General features: G+C 45.1%; 2 protein-coding genes across 7 annotated transcripts in view; one reads left to right on the top strand and one right to left on the bottom strand.

The window, feature by feature from the left end:
- Positions 1 to 22,383, bottom strand: part of LOC132405715 (uncharacterized) — a 321,522-nt gene that overhangs the window by 119,237 nt on the left and 179,902 nt on the right. The gene's annotated exons all lie outside the window — the stretch shown is intronic.
- Positions 1 to 22,383, top strand: part of faxdc2 (fatty acid hydroxylase domain containing 2) — a 112,063-nt gene that overhangs the window by 36,029 nt on the left and 53,651 nt on the right. For 4 of the 6 annotated variants that reach the window (XM_059990753.1, XM_059990754.1, XM_059990751.1 and 1 more), the window contains exon 2: positions 20,833 to 20,880. In XM_059990753.1, coding sequence (XP_059846736.1) covers positions 20,833 to 20,880 — 48 coding nt within the window. Of the gene's footprint in view, positions 1 to 1,549; positions 2,003 to 20,832; positions 20,881 to 22,383 lie in introns of those variants that run through there. The other 2 variants (XM_059990750.1, XM_059990749.1) reach the window with 1 other exon arrangement.

Genomic DNA, 22,383 nt, shown 5'->3' with positions numbered 1-22,383 from the left:
CAGGGGTCGGACGCTTTCGTAAACGCAAAGGTAAGCGGTTTGTGGTCCGTGAACGCGGTGAAGGGCCAACCTTCTAGGAAGTACCTGAAATGCCGGATTGCCAGGTAGAGCGCCAACAGTTCCCGGTCGAAAGCACTGTATTTGAGCTCGGGTGGTCGCAGGTGTTTGCTGAAAAACGCCAGGGGTTGCCAGCGACCTGCGATGAGTTGCTCCAGCACCCCACCGACTGCCGTGTTAGATGCGTCCACTGTGAGGGCGGTAGGGGCGTCCATTCTGGGATGTACTAGCATCGCGGCGTTCGCCAAAGCTTCCTTCGTTTGAACGAAAGCGGCGGAGTGTAAAGGGGGTTTCTTCTTTTTTCTTTGTTACTGTTGGGAAAGGGTTTCTTTTTGTTAACTAGCAGGAATGCTAATTTACTGATACTGAGAATGGTATTCCTTTGTAAACCAAATGGGGATTAATGTTCTTTCTTCTGAGTCTGTAAGCTTTTGTTGACGGGCTTTTGAGCAGATCGGCGCGAGGGGGTCGAGAGAGAGGACGCAATGCTCTAAGCTGGGCGAGGATCGGACCCCAAAGGGGGGTCCGAGGCCGGGAGATTCTCCGAGGAGGAGGGGGGGATGAAGCTAGATGTGCTTGGTTGACCACTCGGAGGGTCCTGAGCTGTTTGGAGAGTCTGAGGAGTTCGGAGGGTCCTGAGCTGCGAGTCGAGGAGTTCGGAGGGGATCGAATGGTGGCCAGAAGACTTCAGAAATTGAGCTCCAACGGCTGTGCACGAAGTGGTTTGGACTTTGATAAGTTTGGTACCTTTTCTTTAATTTTCTCTTCATATATTCTGTATCGTTATTAATCACTTAGTTATAGTAACCTTTATAAATTGTACTCATTTAATCGCATATGGTGTACTGTCTGTTTTTGGGTGAGGCGGGGACCTCACACAGCATCCACACCAGCTGATTACCCAGTTTGGCGGGGCCGAAGGCTGCTCCCCCTAGACGAGAACGAGCTGAGCGAGCCTGAGGCGACCCAGGGGGTTACACTTCGTTTGAACGAAAGCGGCGGCGGACTCCTCGTCCCAGGTAATGTCCTTGCTCGGACCCGACATCAGGGCGAACAGGGGGCGCATGATCCGGGCAGCTGAAGGGAGGAAGCGGCGGTAGAAATTGACCATACCTACGAATTCCTGAAGGCCTTTGATCGTGGTGGGTCGGGGGAAATGGCGGACCGCATCTACCTTAGCGGGCAGAGGGGTTGCCCCGTCTTTAGTAATCCTATGGCCCAGGAAGTCAATAGTATCGAGTCCGAACTGGCGTTTGGTGGGGTTGATTGTAAGACCGTACTCACTCAGTCGGGCGCAGAGTTGACGGAGGTGGGACAGATGCTCCTGATGACTGCTGCTGGCTATGAGGATGTCATCCAAATAGATGAACACGAAGTCCAGGTCCCGTCCCACTGCGTCCATTAACCGCTGGAACGTCTGTGCAGCATTCTTCAGGCCGAACGGCATGCGGAGGAACTCGAAAAGGCCAAACGGGGTGATGAGAGCCGTTTTGGGGAAGTCGTCAGGATGCATCGGGATTTGATGGTACCCTCGGACGAGGTCTACCTTGGAGAAGATCCGTGCGCCGTGCAGGTTTGCTGCAAAGTCCTGAATGTGCGGCACAGGGTAGCGGTCCGGTGTGGTAGCCTCGTTCAGCCTGCGGTAGTCGCCGCACGGTCTCCAGCCCCCCGTCGCTTTGGGCACCATGTGCCGGGGGGAAGCCCAGGGGCTGTCGGACCGCCGGATGATCCCCAATTCCTCCATCCTCTGGAACTCCTCCTTCGCCAGTCGGAGCTTGTCCAGGGGAAGCCGCCGAGCATGGGCATGGAGGGGTGGTCCCTGGGTCGGGATGTGGTGCTGTACGCCGTGCCTGGGCATGGCCGCTGTGAACTGCCGTGCCAGAACCGATGGGAAATCCGCCAGGACCCTGGTGAAGTCGTTGTCGGACAGTGTGATGGAGCCGAGGTGAGGGGCTGGCAACTGGGCTGTACCCAGGGAGAACATCTGAAAGATCTCGGCGTGGACCAGTCTCTTCCTGGGCAGGTCGACCAGTAGGCTGTGAGACCGCAAAAAATCCGCACCCAGAAGCGGTTGGGCTACGGCGGCCAGTGTGAAGTCCCACGTGAACTGGCTGGAGCCGAACTGTAGCTGCACCTGACGGGTGCCATAGGTCCTTACTGTGCTGCCATTCACGGCCCTCAGGGGGGGACCCGGTGCCCTGCTGCGGGTGTCGTAACTCGTCGGGGGTAAAACGCTGATCTCAGCCCCAGTATCGACCAAAAACCGGCGTCCCGACCTTCTATCCCACACATACAGGAGGCTATCCCGATGGCCAGCCGCCGTAGCCATCAGCGGCGGCTGGCCCTGGCGTTTCCCGGGAACTTGCAGGGCGGGCAACAACGAAGGGCTTCTGCACCCCACCGCTGATGGTAGAAGCACCAGTGTTCATTGGGCCGGGGGTTGGCGGGCTCTGCGGCCGGGCCTGGACTGGTTTGCTGCCGGGAGCGTGGCTGGGAGATCTGTGCGATGGACGCCCCGCTCACCTTTTTGGAGTTCCACAGCAAGTCCGCCCGGGCTGCCACCTTCCGGGGGTCACTGAAATCCGCGTCGGACAGCAGCAGGCGTATGTCCTCGGGCAGCTGCTCCAGGAATGCCTGCTCAAACATGAGGCAGGGTGTGTGTCCGTCGGCGAGAGACAACAGCTCATTCATTAAAGCCGATGGAGGTCTGTCGCCCAAGCCATCCAGGTGCAGTAAACGGGCAGCCCGCTCGCGCCATGAGAGTCCGAAAGTCCTGAGGAGCAGGGCTTTGAATTCTGTGTACTTGCCGTCTGCCGGGGGCGACTGTACGAACTCCGCGACCTGGGCGGCTGTGTCCTGGTCGAGGGAGCTCACCACGTAGTAGTAGCGGGAGTCTTCTGAGGTGATCTGGCAAATGTGGAATTGGGCTTCGGCTTGCTGGAACCATAGGTTCGGGCGCTGTGTCCAGAAACCCGGCAGTTTCAACGAAACCGCATGAACAGAGGCGGCGTCAGTCATTTCTGGTCCAAAAATCGTTTGGACTGTCGGGGTCACCAATTGTAGCGGTGTGCTACACGCAGCGCTAAAATTACGACACGGAGTCGGTAACTGCAGTCGAAGGAAAAAACTTTATTCGAAATCTTCAGCCTCACTTTTAAGCCTCCCTCAACCTGCCCCCCATGGCGCAGAGGCTCCAAAGCTCTGTGCTCGCAAACCCCCGTAGGCTATCTAATTGTGAGTCGGTTCGGATGTGCCAGGAAATGGGTCGCCACAATATAACTCTTGCTATTTCTTCTCGATTAATGGGTGCATCTAAAGTTTTCATATCTTGGGTAGAGATTTGGGGTATATTTAATCTTAGCAGAAATTCATTCACAAAAGTAGGGTTGTCTGGAATATCAGATTTATAAAGATTAGAGTAAAAGTCCAGAAAAATCTTATTAATTTCCTGAGAATCTGATGTTTCAGTTCTGTCAGACCTTCGTATTTTCAAAATCTGTCTTCTAGCCATAGTTGCTTTGAGTTGAGCAGCCAACCATTTACCTGAGTTAACTCCACGTAAGTAAAATTGACTTTTCGATTTCAATAGTTGCTTTTAAATGGGATAGGTCAATAGCAAGTCATGCTGCGTTTGAAGTTTCACCTTTTTCTTATATAAATCTTCAGTAGATGATGCTGAATAAACGTTATCTCTTTCTTTAATCCTGTTAGTAATCACTAAAAGCTCTGCTTTGGTTTTCCTTCTTAAAGCTGCTGAATATGAAATTATCTGTCCCGTAAGAAAAGATTTCATCGTATCCCAAATATCCAAATTTGACATACCCTCAGTTGTATTTCATTCAAAAAATAAAGAGATTTGCTCTTTTATAAAACTTACAAATGATGAATCATGAAGCAATGCAGCATTAAATCTCCACTGAGCTGCATTCCATGTGTTATCAGAAAGCTCCAGTGTAAGTCTCATGGGCGCATGATCTGACAGTGCAATAGTGTCATATGCACAATCAGCAACAAAAGACACCAATCGTGTACCTAACAATAATAATCAATTGTGTATTTATAATGTAGTTGTGAAAAAAAGAAAAGCCCTTGTCTTTAGGATGAAAAAATCTCCAAATATCCAACAAACCGTATTGTAGTAAAAAGGAATTAATACAGGATGCAGCCTTTTTAGGAAGGCACGGATTGGTTGATGACCTATCAATCGAGGGTTTGAGACAGCAGTTAAAATCACCGCCCATAATCAACTTATATTTATTTAAATTCGGCAGTGCAGAAAATAACTGCTTAAAAAATTGAGGGCAATCAACGTTAGGTGGACACACACACACACACACACACACACACACACACACACACACACACACGGACAGACACACATAAAACACACATTCACACATGACACAGATGCACACTCTCAGAACAGACACAGAGACACATAATCGCACTCACACTGAGACACACACCACACAGAGACTCACTCACACACGTGTGCACACAGACACACACTTACAAACTACACACACAGACACACCAATACACACACACACACACACACACACACCCCCCCCCTTTTGACCACATAACAAGCCAGTAACAATTAAGTATCTTCCAAATGTACGAAAGAGACTTTAAAATTAGTAACAATAGACACCCCTCTATTTTTTTGTTATTGATGAAGAGTGAAACTGAGAGCCCTCCAAAATTTAAAAAAAGCGGTTTTCATCTTCCCTACAGATGTGGGTCTCTCGTGCAAAAATAATATCGGTTTGAAATGTTTTAAATTTCTTAAAGATCTTTCTACGCTTAATTGGTTGATTCAAGCCATTCAGGTTCCAGGAAATTATACTAATTTTATTAACATCCTTACTGAGACTTTAAGGATTTATAAAAATGAATTAGTGTGCCGATACAAACCAAACCTGCAGGGAAGTACAAATTATGGATTCGATCAGACAGGAAAAAAAAACATGATTGACAGGAAAACCTCTCAGGACTGTCCAGTCGTAAAAACCTAAACTAATAGCCCCACCCCTCTTCCCCCAGATAAAAAAAATCCGATAAGCGGATAGCACGTTAAACTAAACACCCTAATCCCTTTGTCTCTAAAAGGCAGATTTTAAAAAAAGTTATATACTGACACCACTGACTAAAGACGCAACATCAGATACATAAAAAAAATCAAGAAATTCCAAGTATTATGATATTATGTCTAACAGAGGTTGCAACGTAGTTAACAGTGGCCATCTTAAATTTACTTAATAAAAATTGATCATATATTCAAAAAAGAAATACCCAACCAAATAATATGATACGACTGATATTAAATTCTTACAGATCCTAAAAAAATAAGAAAAAAAATAAAACCGCCAAACAATGTCTGGACCAACAAAGAACGTAAATTAAGCATTCAACGATTCAGCTGCAAATGACTCAGCTAAATACTGAATTCAATATTATGTCTAATAAGATGTTAGAACATAATTAACAGCGGCCATCTTAAATTCATTTAATAAAAATTGATCATATATTCAGAAAATATAGATCCAAGCAAATAATATGTTACGACTTGTGTTAAATTCATACAAATCTTAAAGAAAGAAAAAAATACAAGAGTCAAAGCAATGGCTATACAGACATAGAACATAGATTAAACTTTCAACGATTCTGCTACAAACAATTCTCAGCTAAGGATTAAATGTTGGAGATGCTTGCAAAACAGGCAGTGTTAGAGTTGCTTACATGTCAGTCTTAAATTCCTTGAGAAATTTCCAGGCCTCCTCTGGAGAATCAAGTCATTTTGGACGTGTGTTAGGCATAAAAATTAACAAACGGGCAGGATAGCGCAGAGAGGGATGACAGTTTTCTTACAAGTTCAGCCATCGCTTCCCGATATTAAACCTCGGGGGCAAAATCTTCAACTATACGAAACTCAACTCCGTTGTAAATTAGCTTCCCCCACTTCCTGGCATCTCGAAGAATTGCTTCTTTAGTAGCAAAATAATGCAGACACAGAATCGCTGCACGCAGTTTCACCTCAACTGAAGGCTTCGGAAGGGGAATTTGGTGAACTCTATCTATTAATGGAGAAGTTTTGAGCATCTCACTAAAAAGCGAGTATAACATATTCTTAAGAAACTTTACTGGCTCACCAGTTTCCATATTTTCAGGCAAACCCAGTATACATAAATTTATCCTTCGACTTCTGCCTTCCAAATCGATCATTTTCTTCTTTATTCTTGATAATTCTGAAGATATCTCAACAATTCTCTTCCATGGTAGAAAACTTTAACTCCTGTTCTTTAATCACTTGATGTATTGTCTCCTGTTGTCTTCTGATTTTATTGGTATTCATTTTAAGTGTTTGATATTGAGATTCCAGATTCCTCAAAGATTCCTGGATGGCAGAAACAGTTTTTTCAAGCTTTTCATTGACATTCATCAGTTTATCAATTTTAGAGTCCACCATTCCAATTTTGTATTAGTATCTTGCATCAAAGAAAACATTCTTTCTGGAGTATAGGCTTCTTCTGTCTCCTTTGTTTCAGAAACAATTTTGCCACGTCTTAATTCTTTTCCAGTTCGGGTTCCAGCCATCGTAATTAAATTGTAAATCCTTCACTAAAAGCAGTGAATCTTCAACGTTTAAACAAAAGTAGCAGTGGAAAGTAGGTTGTAAAAGGGAGGAGTAGAGCCAACAAGTGTCTTACTCCATGAGCTGCCCAGAAGAGACTCCCACGCTATCTGCCTGTGATAATAAACCTGATTCAGATTTTCTCTGTGTGAAACATTTACACAATAAGACATAGGAGCAGAATTAGGGCATTTGGCGCAATGTGTCTGCTCCACCATTCAATCATGGCTGATCCCTTTTGTCTCTCCTTCTCAACCCCATTTACCGCCTTCTCCCCATAACTTTTGGTGCAATGTCCAATCAAGAATCTATCAACCTCTGCCTGAAATACACCCAACGACCTGACTTCCACAGCTGCCTGTGGCAACAAATTCCACAAATTCACCACCCTCTGGCTAAAGAAATTTCTCCGCATCTCTGTTATGAGCTGTGCCCTCTTGTCCCAGACTCCCCCATTATGGGAAACATCCTTTCCGCATCTATCATTTCTAGGCCTTTCAACATTCAAAAGGATTCAGTGAGATTCCCCCTCATCCTTCTAAATACCAGCAAGTACAGACACAGAGCCGTCAAACGTTCCTCGTATTATAACTCTTTCATTCCTGGAATTGTCCTTGTGAACCTCCTCTGGACCTTCTCCAATGCCAGCACATCTTTTCTAAGATGAGCCCAAAACTGTTCACAATACTCAAGATGAGGCCTCACCAGTGCCTTATAAAGCTTCAGCATCACATCCCTACTCTTGTATTCATTACCTCTTGAAATGAATCCTAACATTGCATTTGTCTTCCTCACCACCGACTGTACCAGCAAGTTAACCGTTATGGTGTTCTGCACAAGGACTCCCAAGTTCCTTTACACCTGATTTTTGGATTATCTCCCTGTTTGGAAAATAATCTACACATTTATGTCTTCTACCAAAGTGCATGACCATGGATTTTCCAACATTATATTTCATTTGCCATTCTCTTGCCTGTTTTCCTAATCTGTCCAAGTCCTTCTGCAACCTACCTGTTTCCTCAACACTACCTGCCCTTGCACCAATTTTTGTATCATCTGTAAGCTTGGCAGCAAAGCCAACTATGCTATCATCTAAATCATTAATATACAGCATGAAAAGATGTGGTCCCAACACCAACCACTGGTCACTGGCAGCCAACCAGAAAAGGATCCTTTTATCCCCACTCCTAACAATCAGCCAATGCTCTAACCGTGCCAGTAATTTTCCTGTAATAGCATAGGCTCTTGACCTGGTAAACAGCCTCATTTGTGGCACCTTATCAAAGGACTTCTGAAAGTCCAAATATACAACATCCATTGCATCCCTTTGTCTATCCTAATTGTACTCTCCTCAAAGAATTCCAACAGGTTCATCAGGCAGAATTTTCCCTTAAGTCATCAGTCCATGGGACTTGTTTCCAAAATGCATCAGGCTTGTTTAGATTTTGACTGATGAAGTTAAAATAGAACTTCTTGGCCGCAATGAGCAAAGGTATGTTTGGAGAAAAAAAAGGATGCAGAATTTCATGAAAAGAACACCTCTGCAACTGTTAAGCACGGGAGTGGATTGATCATGCTTTGGGCTTGTGTTGCAGCCATTGGCACGGGAGACATTTCACTGGTAGAGGGAAGAATGAATTCAATTAAATACCAGCAAATTCTGGAAGCAAACGTTACACTGTCTGTAAAAAAAAAACGAAGATGAAAAGAGGATAATGATCCTAAACACACCTCAAAATCCACAATGGACTACCTCAAGAGGCGCAAACTGAAGGTTTTGTCATGGTCCTCACAATCCCCTGACCTAAACATCATTGAGAATAAACCCCATCCTCACCACGTTCTACAGAAGATGTATCAAGAGCATCCTGAGCAGCTGCGTCACTGCCTGGTTCGGGAATTGCACCATCTCAGATCGCAAGACTCTGCAGCAGATAATGAGGTCAGCTGAGAAGACCATCGGGATCTCTCTTCCCGCTATTACAGACATTTACACCACATGCTGCACCGGCAAAGCTAACAGCATTATGAAGGACCCCATGCACCCCTCATACAAACTCTTCTTCCTCCCGCCATCTGGGAAAAGGTACCGAAGCATTCGGGCTCTCATGACCAGACTGTACAGCAGTTTCTTCCCCCAAGCCATCAAACTCCTCAATACCCAGAGTATAGACTGACATCTACATCATTTATTATTATATTGAAATTTGTCCTCTACTGTGCCTATTGTCTTGTTTATTATTTATTGTACTGCGCTGCACTGTTTTGTGCACTTTATGTAGTCCTATGTAGGTCTGTAGTCTAATGTAGTTTTTGTGTTGTTTTACGTAGTCTAGTGTAGCCTTGAGTTGTCTCACATAGTCTAGTGTAGTTTTGTGTTGTTTCATGTAGCACCATGGTCCTGGAGGAACGTTTTGTTTTTACTGTGTACTGTATGGTCGAAATGACAATAAAGTGCTTGCAAGACGGCCTAAGAATCTCAGAGAATTAGAAGCTTTTTGCAAGGAAGAATGGGTGAAAATCTCCCAAACAAGAATTGAAAGACTCTTAGCTGGCTGCAGAAAGCGTTTACAAGCTGTGCTACTTGCCAAAGGGGGTGTTACTAAGTACTGACCATGCAGGGTACCCAAACTTTTGCTTCAGGCCTTTTTCCTTTTTTGTTATTTTGAAACTGTAAAAGATGGAAATAAAAAAGTAATCTTGCTTAAAATATTAAAGAAATGTGTCATCTTTAACTTTATGCCTTTTGGAAATCAAGTCATCTTTTACTCAGCTATTCACAGCAACAGAAATTTTGACCAGGGGTGCCCAAACCTCTGCATACCCCTGTATACTTGAAAAAGCTTTTACTATCCACTTTGATATTGTTTGCTAACTTGATTTCATATTTCATCCTTTCCCTCTTAATAATTCCTTTAGTGCTTCCTGTAGGTTTTTAAAAGCTTCCCAATCCTCTCTATTCCCACTAATTTTTGCTTTGTTGTGTGCCCTCTCTTTTGCTTTTACATTAGTTGTGACTTACCTTGTCAACCATGGTTGTATTATTTTGCCATTTGAATATTTTTTTGTTTTTGGTATACATCTATCCTGTACCTTCCTCATTTTTCCCTGAAACTCGAGCCATTGCTGCTCTGCTGTCAACTCTGGCAGCATCTCCTTCCAATTTAAAGGCAACACGAGTGGATTCACTACTGTGAAGCCTCTTCCAGTGATGCCTACACTGAAGAAGTTCAGATCTTCTCTCTGACGGGAGTTCAGCGAGAGCCTCTCTCTCTGCTCCCAACCTACTATTTCTTCAGCCCTGAGACTTTTGGACCACACGCTAACCCAGACCCGGTATTATAGTCACATATTCTTCCTTGGTGCGTGTCTCTGCAACCAAATAACTCCAAATGGCTTCAGGATTCATTTCCAAGCCTCCCGATTTGGACCTTCGGAGGATCACACTCCTGATGAAGGGCTTTGGCCCGAAACGTCATCACTACCTCCTCCCATAGATGCTGTCTGGCCTGCTGAGTTCTGCCAGCATTTTGTGGTTTTATTCCTTCCAATTTACTTTGGCCAACTCTTCTCTCATACCACTGTAATTTCCTATACTGCTGTGTCAGACTTTACTTTCTCCCTATCAAATTTCAAGTTGGACTCAATTATATTGTGATCACTGCCTCCTAAGGGTTCTATTACCTTAAGCTCACTTAGATGCCCATTAAAACCCCTCGCTATAGCATTAAATCTTTAGTTTTAGGCACCCCTACCATGAGAAATGAATTCTGACTACCCGCCAGATCTATGCACATCTCACTTCTGTCATGTATTCCTCACTCCAGGGAAAATAGACCCAGTTCATTCAGTCCTCCAATCCTTTCTGTACTGTTCTAGGTCATTCATATCACCCCCTAGTTCTTTCGGAACCTCGTACATAGGTGGGTGGCCAGTTATATGCCTCGCTGATTGAATTGTTCTTGAATCTCTCTGTGAGAGTTATTCACGCTCCCAGGCAACTGGTTCTTAGGCGTTCTGTCCGTCCTGATTGCCTGCCTCTTTGAAACTGTACTGTTGGCATACCTGGTGAACTTACATGGAGTTCATGCTACACCGGAATCACCAACTCTGGTGTCACAGATGGAGTTGCCACAGGGGCTATATTTGTAAATAGGTTCAGTTAAGAGCATAAGACAGGAGCAGAATTAGGCCATTCAGCCCATCGAGCCTGTTCTACCATTCCATCATGGCTGATCCCAGATCCCTCTCAACTCCACCCACCAGCGTTCTCGCCATATCCTTTGATGCCCTGACTGATTAGGAAATGACAACTTCCATCTTAAATATTCCCATAGACTTGGCATCCATTGGAGTTAGTGGCAGAGCATTCCACAGATTCACTAAAAAAAATCATTCCTTAACTCTGTTTGAAAAAGTTGCCCCACAATTTTGAGGATGTGTCTCTAGTTTGAAATTTCCCCATCATAGGAAACATCCTCTCTATATCTACCCTAACTAGTCCTTTCAACATAGGGTAAGATTCAACAAGATCTCCCTCCGCTGGCATTCTTCTAAATTCCAGGCTGTAGCTGCCAATTGCTCCTTCATTCCCAGAATCATCGTCATGAACCTCCACTGGACTCTCTCCAATGACAACACATCCTTTCTGAGACATGGGGTCCAAAACAGTTGACAATTCTCCAAGTGCAGCCTGACTAGTGTCTTATAAAGGTTAAGCATTATCTCCTTGCTTTTTGTATTACTTGTATTTTGTACTATTGTGCTTATTTAGAAAGTCAGAAGGCATGGGATCTAGGGAAGTTTGGCCAGGTGGATTCAGAATTGGCTTGCCTGCAGAAAGCAGAGGGTCGTGGTGGAGGGAGTACATTCGGATTAGAAGGTAGTGGTATCCCACAAAGATCGGTTCTGGGACCTCTACTTTTAGTGATTTTATTAACAATCTGGATGTGGGGGTAGAAGGGTGGATTGGCAAGTTTGCAGACGACACAAAGGTTGGTGGTGTTGTAAATAGTGTAGAGGATTGTCGAATACTGCAGAGAGACATTGATAGGATGCAGAAGTGGGCTGAGAAGCGGCAGATGGAGTTCAACCCGGAGAAGTGTGAGGTGGTACACTTTGGAAGGACAAACTCCAAGGCAGAGTACAAAGTAAATGGCAGGATACTTGGTATGTGGAGGAGCAGATGGATTTGGGGGTATCCTTGAAAGTTGCCTCACAGATAGATAGGGTAGTTAAGAAAGCATATGGAGTGTTAGCTTTCATAAATCGAGGGATAGAGTTTAAGAGTCGCGATGTAGTGATGCAGCTCTATAAAACTCTAGTTAGGCCACACTTGGAGTACTGTGTCCAGTTTTGGTTGCCTCACTATAGGAAGGAGGTGGAAGCATTGGAAAGGGTACAGAGGAAATTTACCAGGATGCTGCCTGGTTTAGAGAGTATGGATTTTGATCAGAGATCAAGGGAGCTAGGGATTTACTCTTTGGAGAGAAAGAGGATGAGAGGAGACATGATAGAGGTATACAAGATATTAAGAGGAATAGACAGAGTGGACAGCCAGCGCCTCTTCCCCAGGACACCACTGCTCAATACAGGAGGACGTGGCTTTAAGGTAAGGGGTGGGAAGTTCAAGGGGGATATTAGAGGAAGGTTTTTTACTCAGGTGCGTGGAATGCACTGCCTGAGTCAGTGGTGGAGACAGATACACTAGTGAAGTTTAAGAGACTACTAGATAGGTATATGGAGGAATTTAAGGCAGGGAGTTATGTGGGAGGCAGGGTTTAAGGGTCGGCACAACATTGTGGGCCAAAGGGCCTGTAATGTGCTGTACTATTCTATGTTCTATGTATTCTCTTCCCCTTGAAATAAATGTCAACATTACATTTGCCTTCTTGACCACAAACTCTACCTGTAAATTAACCTTCTAGGAGTCTGGCAGGAGGACTCCCAAGTCCCTCTGCACCTCCGATATTTCAGCCTTCTCCCCATTTAGATAATAGTCCGCACCATTGTCTCTTTTACCAAAATGAATTATCATACAATTCCCAACAATGTATTCCATCTGCCACTTCTTTTGCCCATTGTTCGAATTTGTTTAAGTCATGCTGCACACCCATTACTTCCTCAGCACTACCCCTCCACCTGTCTTCGTACCATCTGCAAACTTTGCCACAAAGCCATCTGTTCCATTATTCAAATCATTGACAAACATTGTGAAAAGTAGCGGTCCCAATTCTGACCCTTGAAGAACACTGATAGTCACTGGCAACCAACCAGAAACAGCCCCTTTTATTCCCACTCACTGCCTCCTGCCTGTCAGCCATTCTATTATCCATGCCTGTATCTTTCCTGTAGCACCATAGGATTTTATCTTGTTAAGCAGTCTCGTGTGTGGCGCCTTATCAAATGCCTTCTGCGAATTTAAATAAATGACATCCACTGCCTCTCCTTTGTCCACCCTGTTTGTTCTTTTCTTGAAGAAATCTAACAGATTTGCCAGCCAAGATTTCCCTTCACAGAAACCATGCTAACTTTGACTTAACATTTGTCTCCAAATACCCAGAAACCTCACCCTTAGTCCCATCACTTTCCCAACCACTGAGGTTGGGTGAACTGGCCTACAATTCCCTTTCTTTTGCCTTTCTCCCTTCTTAGAGAGTGGAGTGACATTTGCAGTCTTCCAGTCCTCCGGGACCATGCCAGAGTCAAGTGAGTCTTGAAAGATCATGACCAATGCATCCGTTATCTCTTCAGCAACTCTCTCAGGACTCTGGGATGTAGTCCTTCTGGTCCAGGCGACTTATCCACCACAAGGGTTTTGAGTTTGCCTAACATTTTTTTCTTTGTGATAGCAATAGCACTCACTCCTGCTCCCTGACACCACGGACCTCTGACACACTGCTGGTGTCTTCCACAGTGAAGACAGATACAAAGTACCCATTAGGTTCATCTGCCATTTCTTTGTCCCCCTATTACTAACTCAAACACATCATTTTCCAGTGGTCCAATATCAGCTCTCACATGCCTTTTACTCTTTACATAACTGAAAATATTGTAGTATCCTGTTTTATATTCGGCACAGCTTTGTGGGTCAAAGGGCCTGTATTGTGCTGTAGGTTTTCTATGTTTCTATATTATCGACTAATTTGCCCTTGTATTTCATCTTTTCCCTTCTTATAGTTCTTTTAGTTGGCTTTTGTTGGGTTTTAAAAGTTTCCCAATCATCCAACTTTCCACTCACTTTTGCTACCTTATATGCCCTTTCCTTGACTTTTATGCAGTCCTTAACTTCCTTTGTCAGCTACAGTTGCCTACCTCTGCCATTTGGGATCTATTACTTCTGTAGGACATATCTATCCTGTGCCTTGTGAGCTATTCCCAGAAACTTCAGCCACCTCTGCTCTGTCATCATCCCAGCCAATAAACCCCTCCAGTCCACTTAGGCAAGCTCCTGTTTCATGCCTCTGTAATGCCCTTTATTCCATTGCAGTACTGATACATGTGAGTTATGCTTTTCTCTCTCAAATTGTAGTATAAATTCAATCACATTATGATCACTACCTCCAAAGGGTTTTTTTTACATTAAACTCACTTATAAGATCTGGGCTATTATATAACACCCAATCTAAGATGGCCTTTCTCTGAGTAGGCTCAAGCACAAGCAAAAAAAAAGCTATTTTGTAGGCAGTCTACAAATTCCCTCTCTTGCGATCCAACACCAACCTGATTTTCCCAATCTCCTTGAACATTGAAGTCCCCCATTACAATTGTGACATGACCCTTATTACATGCCTTTTCCTGCTCCCTTTGTAGTTTCAACCCCACAACTTGTCTACAATTTGGACGCTTCTTTATATTTTTATAATAGTTCTTTTCAACCCTCACAGTTTCTTAACTCCATTTACAAAAATGCTACATTCTCTGACCCAATGTCACCTGTTTCTAAAGATGTAATTCTATCTCTTACTAACAGAACCATACCACTGCCCATGCCTTCTTGCCTGTCTTTTTGGTACAAAGTTTATCCTTTGATGTTAAGTTCTCAACTATGGACTTCTTTCAGCCACAAGTCAATGATGCCCACAATCTCATACTGACCAATATCTAATTGCACCAGAAGTTTGTCCACCTTATTCCAAATGCTATGTGCAGTTAAATACAGCACCTTCAGTTCTGCATTCTTCACCCTTTTGAAATTTGCCTCTGTGGTACAATTTAACTTTTTTCTCTGTCTGCATTTGTACCCAATCATTGGCTTGTCCTTCCTTGCATTTTTCATCCAGTATCTACTTGTGAACCTGCTGGCTCATCCTCAGCTCTATCGTACTAGTTTGCATCTCCCATATTGGTTTAACCCACTCCCAGCAGCTCCAGTAAACCTGCCTGTTAGAATATTGATCCCTTTTCGCAAAAGGCAAGGAGGTCCCGGACTAGTTAAAGGGTAAAGATCCCTCTACATACATGGTCTCAGACTGCTGTGACAGAGGAATTCAGTCAGGGATGAGAGGCCAGAGGCTGAAGTTTGTCTGAAGTTTAACAGGAGGCCGAATGGGGGTGTGCATTGAACCTGATCCTGTGGTGTATGAAGTTATATGAGTAGCTGGAATAGGGATGTGTACAGGTAGCTGGAGTGGAGATGGGTATTCAGAATCAGAAACAGGTTTATTATCACCAGTATGTGATGTAAAATTTGTTAACTTAGCAGCAGAAGTTTAATGCGATATATATAATATAGAAGAAAAAAAAACAAAATAAAATAATAAACCTCATAGTTCCCACACCCAGCACTTCCCGTTTCGACCTCCTACCCAAGATCCACAAACCTGCCTGTCCAGGTAGACCCATTGTCTCAGCTTGCTCCTGCCCCACTGAACTCATTTCTGCATACCTTGACACTGTCTTATCCCCCGTTGTTCAATCTCTTCCCACCTATGTTCGTGACACTACTCATGCTTTGAATTTTTTCAATGATTTTAAGTTCCCTGGCCCCCTCCGTCTTATTTTCACCTTTAATGTCTAGTCCCTATATACCTCCATCCCCCACCAGCATGGTCTCGAAGCTCTTTGCTTTTTTTTGTTTTCCAGACCTAACCAAATCCTCTCTAACACCACTCTCCTCCGTCTAGCGGAATTAGTTCTTACTCTCAATAATTTCTCCTTTGGCTCCTCCCACTTCCTCCAAATCAAGGGTGTAGCCATGGGCACCCGTATGGGTCCTAGTTATGCCTGCCTTTTTGTTGGCTTTGTGGAACAGTCCATGTTCCAAGGCTATACCAGTATCCATCCCCCTCTTTTTCTTTGCTACATCGACGACTGCATTGGCGCTGCCTCTTGCACGCGGGCTGAGCTCGTCGACTTCATTAACTTTGCCTCCAACTTTCACCCTGCCCTCAAATTTACCTGGTCCATTTCCGACACCTCCCTCCCCTTTCTTGATCTTTCTGTCTCCATCTCTGGAGATGGCCCATCTACTGATATCTACTATAAGCCTACAGACTCTCACAGCTACCTGGACTATTCCTCTTCCCACCCTGTCTCTTGCAAAAAGGCTATCCCCTTCTCACAATTCCTCTGTCTCTGCTGCATCTGCTCTCAGGATGAGGCTTTTCTTTCCAGGACGAAGGAGATGTCTTCCTTTTTTAAACAAAGGGGCTTCCCTTTGTCCACCATCAACTCTGCTCTCAAACGCATCTCTCCCATTTCCCGCACACCTGCCCTTACCCCATCCACCCGCCACCCCACTCAGGATAGGGTTCCCCTTGTCCTTACCTACCACCCCACCAGCCTCCAGGTCCAATATATAATTCTCCATAACTTCTGCCATCTCCAACGGGATCCCACTAGCAAACACATTTTTCCCTCCCCCCCACCCCTTTCTGCTTTCCGCAGGGATCGCTCCCTACGCGACTCCCTTGTCCACTCGTCCCCCCCATCCCTTCCCACCGATCTCCCTCCTGGCACTTATCCTTGTAAACGGAACAAGTGTTACACCTGCCCTTACACTTCCTCCCTCACCACCATTCAGGGCCCCAGACAGTCCTTCCAGGTGAGGCGACACTTCACCTGTGAGTCGGCTGGTGTGGTATACTGCGTCTGGTGCTCCCGGTGTGGCCTTTTATATATTGGTGAGACCCGACGCAGACTGGGAGACCGTTTCGTGGAACACCTACGCTCGGTCCACCAGAAAAAGCCGGATCTCCCAGTGGCTACACATTTTAATTCCACATCCCATTCCCATTCTGATATGTCTATCCATGGCCTCCTCTATTGTCAAAATGAATCCAAACTCAGGTTGGAGGAACAACACCTTATATACCGGCTGGGTAGCCTCCAACCGATGGCATGAACATTGACTTCTCTAACTTTCGTTAATGCCCCTCCTCCCCTTCTTACCCCATCCCTGACATACTTAGTTGTTTGCCTGATCTCCATCTCCCTCTTGTGCTCCCCCTTCCCCCCTCCTTTCTTTCTCCTGAGGCTTCCCATCCCATGTTCCTTTCCCTTTTCCAGCTTTGTATCAGTTTGACCAATCACCTTTCCAGCTCTTAGCTTCATCCCACCCCCTCCGGTCTTCTCCTATCATTTCTCATTCCCCCCTCCCCTCACTACTTTCAAATCTCTTACTATCTTTCCTTTCCGTTAGTCCTGACGAAGGGTCTCGGCCCAAAATGTCGACAGTGCTTCTCACTATATATGCTGCCTAGCCTGCTGTGTTCTACCAGCATTTTGTGTGTGTTGTTGTTAATAAATAAGTCACTCAATTACAGTATGCGTATATGAATAGATTAAAAATCGTGTCAAAAACAAATAATATATATTAAAAAAGTGAGATAGTGTCCAAGGGTTCAATGTTCATTTAGGAATCCTATGGCAGAGGGGAAGAAGCTGTTCTTGAATTGCTGAGTGTGTGCCTTCAGGCTTCTGTACCTCCTAACTGATTGGAACAGTGAGAAAAGGGCATGCCCTGGGTGCTGGAGGTCCCTAATAATGGACGCTGCCTTTCTGAGACACTGCTTCTTGAAGATGTCCTGGGTACTTTGTAGGCTAGTACCCAAGATTGAGCAAACTAAATTTACAACCTCTGCAGGTTTTTTCAGTCCTGTGCAGTAGCCCTTCCATACTAGACAATGATGCAGTCTGTCAGAATGCTCTCCACGGTACATCTATAGAAGTTTTTGAGTGTACTTGTTGGCATACCAAATCTCTTTAAACCTCTAATGAAGTAAAGCTGCTGTCTTGCCTTCTTTATAACTGCATCATAACTGAGGACCAGGTTAGGTCCTCAGAGATCTTGACACTCAGGAACTTGAAACTGCTCACTCTCTCCACTTCTGATCTCTCTATGAGGATTGGTATGTGTTCCTCCATCTTACCCTTCCTGAAGTCCACAGTCAGCATTTTTGTCTTACTGACGTTGAGTGCCAGGTTCTTGTTGCAACACCACTTCACTAGTTGACATATCTTGTTCCTGTACGCCCTCTCGTTACCACCTGAGGTTCTACCAACAATGGTTGTATCATCAGCAAATTTATAGATGGTATTTGAGCTATCCCTAGCCACACAGAGTAGAGCAGTGGACTAAGCACCCCCCCCCCCCCCCCCCACCGAGGTGCACCAGTGTTATTCATCAGTGAGGACGGGATGTTATCATCAGTCCACACAGATAGTGGTCTTCCGGTTAGAAATCGAGGATCCAATTGCAGAGGAAGGTACAGAGGCCCAGGTTCTGTAACTTCTCAGTCAGGGTTGTGGGAATGATGGTATTAAATGCTGATCTATAGTCGATGAACAGCATCCTGACGTAGGTGTTTGTGTTGTCCAGGTGGTCTAAAGCCGTGTGGAGAGCCATTGAGATTGTATCTGCCATTTACCTATTGTGGCAATAGGCAAATTGCAATGGGTCCAGGTCCTTGCTGAGGCAAGAGTTCAGTTTAGTTATGACCAACCTCTCAAAGTATTTCATCATTGTCAATGTGAGTGCTACCGGGTGTTAGACATTAAGGCAGCTCACATTATTTTTCTTATGCACTGGTATAATTGTTGCTTTTTTGAAGCAAGTGGGAACTTCTTCAGTTATCAGTGAGAGGTTGAAAATTTCCTTAAATACTCCCGCCAGTTGGTTGGCACAGGTTTTCAGAGCCTTACCAGGTACTCCATCGGGACCTTCCACCTTGAGAGGGTTCACTCTCTTTAGAGACAGCCTAACGTTGACTTCTGAGACAGAGATCACAGGGTCACCAGGTGCAACAGGGATCTTCACAATGGTAGTTGTGTTCTCCCTTTCAATAGAAGGCATTGAGTTAATCTGGTAGTGAAGTATCATTGCAACTTATGCTACCAGTGTCGCCTCCAACCTCATTTGAAATTGCCTCTTCGCCCTTGAAGTAGCCCTCCGCAAATCATACCTGGTTTTCTGGTACAGGCCTGGGCCGCCGGACTTGAAAGCCACAGATCTAGCCTTCAGCAGACGACGTACCTCTTGGTTCATCCACGGCTTTTGGTTTTGGGATGTATGGTAAATCTTTGTAGTGTTACGTATCCCATAACTGGATAACTTACCAGCAAAGATAGAGAGGTCCGTTGGAGTCTGATGGCACTATTTTCAAATGTTTTTATTCAAAAGGGGAGCACAAAAAGCAAGGTTAACACAAACATTCAGATCATATATGTCGGTAAAAACTCAATCTAAAACGCAGGTATGGCAATAATCATCATTATAGAATAATCTCGACTGTTGTCTAGGGGATAATATATTGTCCGTTGGAAATATAAAAGTCACTCAGAAGTCTGCAGACTTTTGCCTTCCGGGGGGGGGAATCGCTGGGTTTCACGTGTTTTAGAGGGATCGGTGAAAAACGAAAAGAAACTTGCCCGGGTCTTTACGAAGCCACTTCATTAATCAGGGGAGCGTTGTGTTCCCCGTTGTTAGTTCGAGGTCTTTCTCAGTATTATCAGCCACCCACTCCCTAGGCCAAAGGAGTTAGGAGCGCACGTGGGATTGCGTGGCTTCCAGCTCTCACGGGAGCGTTGAGCAATCGAGTTCTTCGGGAGCGTCTCTCTCTCTGGGGGTACCGCCTCCTGCAGTCCCCTTTTATCTTTACTTGCAGAGTTGTATCTGTCCATCAAAGTGGGGTGATGCAATCTCCACCCCCCACATGGCCTGAGGGTGTCAATGTCCATGGTAGTTGTCACGTAGTCGGGACATGCACGTGACACAGGTGCCTCTACAAACAATGGTCAAAACCGTTGTCTCTCACTTCCGAGATCTGAATTAATAGCGATCTTGCGATTCTCCGGAAGGAGGGGGCTGCTCCCGCTCCTTCGGACCCTCAGAGCTGTGGTGCCTTCATAGCAGTAGGCACACACTCATCCACACAGGTTTTAATGAAGTCGGTAACAACTGCAGCATACTCATCCAGGTTCAAAGATGAATCCCTGAATACAGTCCAGTCCACCGATTCAGAGCAGCGCTGTAGGTGCTCCTGTGCTTCCCTTGTCCATACCTCCTTGGTCCTCACTACTGCTGCTGCAGTTTTCAGTCTCTGCCTATACTCGGGGAGTAGAAGTACAGCCAGGTGATCAGACTTCCGAAGTGAGGGCGTGGATAGCACGGTAGGCATTCTTGATGGTGGTGTAGCAATGGTCCAGTGTGTTGTTTCCTCTGGTATTGCAAGTGATCTGTTGATGGTAATTGCTTAGTGATTTTTTTTTCAGACTCTCCTGGTTAAAATCACCCAAAACAATAATGAAGGCGTTAGGGTGCGTTGTTTCATGCATGTTGGTCCCATTGCTTAGATCACCTAAAGCCTGATTGACATTGGCCTGAGGTGGAATATATACAGCTACCCTGGAGAACTCCCGTGGTAGGTAAAAAGGAAGGCACTTAACTGCAAGATATTTCAGGTCTGGTGAGCAGAATTGGGACAGCACTGATATATTTGTGCATCAAGAAGTGTTGATCATGAGGCATGCTCCTTCATCTCTGCTTTTGAGAGACTCTATAGATCTACCCTGATGGTGTATAGTAAACTTGTCAGTCTGGATCGCTGCATCCTGGTTAACCAGGATTCCGTGAAGCAACGAACACACATGGTCCTTTGAACCTGACTGATTAAATAATGCATGCACTTTCTATTTCTCAGGTGCAAGATTGGGGAGATGAGACTGACTGTACAGCTCCGCGGAGGCAGGTATGAGATCGGGTAGAAGAGGCTGACTATACAGTGCCAAGGAGGCAGGTACGAGATTAGGTAGAAGAGGCTGACTGTACAGTGCCAAGGAGGCAGGTACGAGATTAGGTAGAAGAGGCTGACTCTACAGTGCCAAGGAGGCAGCTATGAGATCGGGTAGAAGAGGCTGACTGTACAGTGCCAAGGAGACAGGTACAAGAGCACTTCTGTCCTGTAAGAATCATGAAGTTTATAACATAGAAACAGCCCGTCAGACCATCATCTTTGTGCTGACCTTTGTACTTCACTATACTTATCCAGTTTGACCCTATGAGGTCAGTGGCCTTCTATGTCTTGGTTATTCAAGTGCCTGTCCAAATGCCTCATTGATGTTGTAATATTTCTACTATCAGCCTGTCCTCTGGTGGAACATTCCAGACATCAGACCTGATCCTTCTGCACTTTGTAGCCATCTCCAGCTCAGGGTGAAAAGTTTCTTTCCATCTGCTCTACCTCTTCTTATGATTTTATATATTTCTATCAGGTCATGGCTCCAACTCCATCACTCCAGAAAAAACAATCTCAGCTTGTAGACCAGGTACAGGTCGCAGTCTGGAAAGAGTGACTGACCGAGCGAGGAATGCGATAGGGTGCGTGCCCACCCCACTCCCTTGTAGGATCTATCGGGCAACAAAAAGTTTGTCTCGAGGGATGACTTTCAGTAGATCGCAGTGAGGTAGCTGCTCTTCTACTTACGAAACCCTGAGCCCGAATTAGGTCGTTTGCAATTATTTTAGCACCGGGTTCCCCATGAACATTCGGTGTGCTAAACAGGTTCAGAGGCGGTGCCCATCTGTCCGCGCTCCAGGCCAGTAGCAAAGGCCTTTCTCTCCGACCGTGTGAGGCCAACCAGTGATCCCTGGCACGAGGGTATTGTAATGACCTCATGTGCGTTCAAGTTCAACAGTTGGCATGACAGGGAATGAGGAAATGTGCAGCTGATTCATATCGTTTCATATCGACAAATTATATCATTTCCTTGCGGCCTGGTAGTACATGCTTTGCAGCCTGGTGGTTGAGGACCACTGCACTACCACCACCCTCTGTCTCCTACAGCCATGTCAATTTAGGATTCAATTTTTTAGGATCCCATGTACTTTATTGTCCTTAACTAACCTATTGTAGGGTTGTGTCAAAGGCCTACCAAAATTCAAAGCAGACAACATCTATGGCTCTGCCTCCATTGATCTTCTCAAATAAATCTACAAAAATTCTCATTGTTAAGCCAGGATTGCTATGCTGACTAAGGTTGGCACAAAGCCATGGTCTGAAGGGCTTGTATTGTGCTGTACTGTTCTATTTTCTATCTCCAATCAGTTCCTTCCTCTGTTAGATTTTATTTTCTGATAATGTCACTACCCTGGATCTAAAACTCAGAGCTTTTAGTTTCATGGATTATCACTGCTGCCCATCTTGAGTAAAAGAACAATGTCCAGTCTTCTGGTACCTGTGGTCAATGACTTT

This window comes from Hypanus sabinus, chromosome 15 (assembly GCF_030144855.1).
Source record: "Hypanus sabinus isolate sHypSab1 chromosome 15, sHypSab1.hap1, whole genome shotgun sequence".
NCBI classification, from domain to species: Eukaryota; Metazoa; Chordata; class Chondrichthyes; order Myliobatiformes; family Dasyatidae; genus Hypanus; species Hypanus sabinus.
Note: the sequence above shows the minus strand (reverse complement) of the source record. Positions and strands in the feature narration are given on the sequence as shown.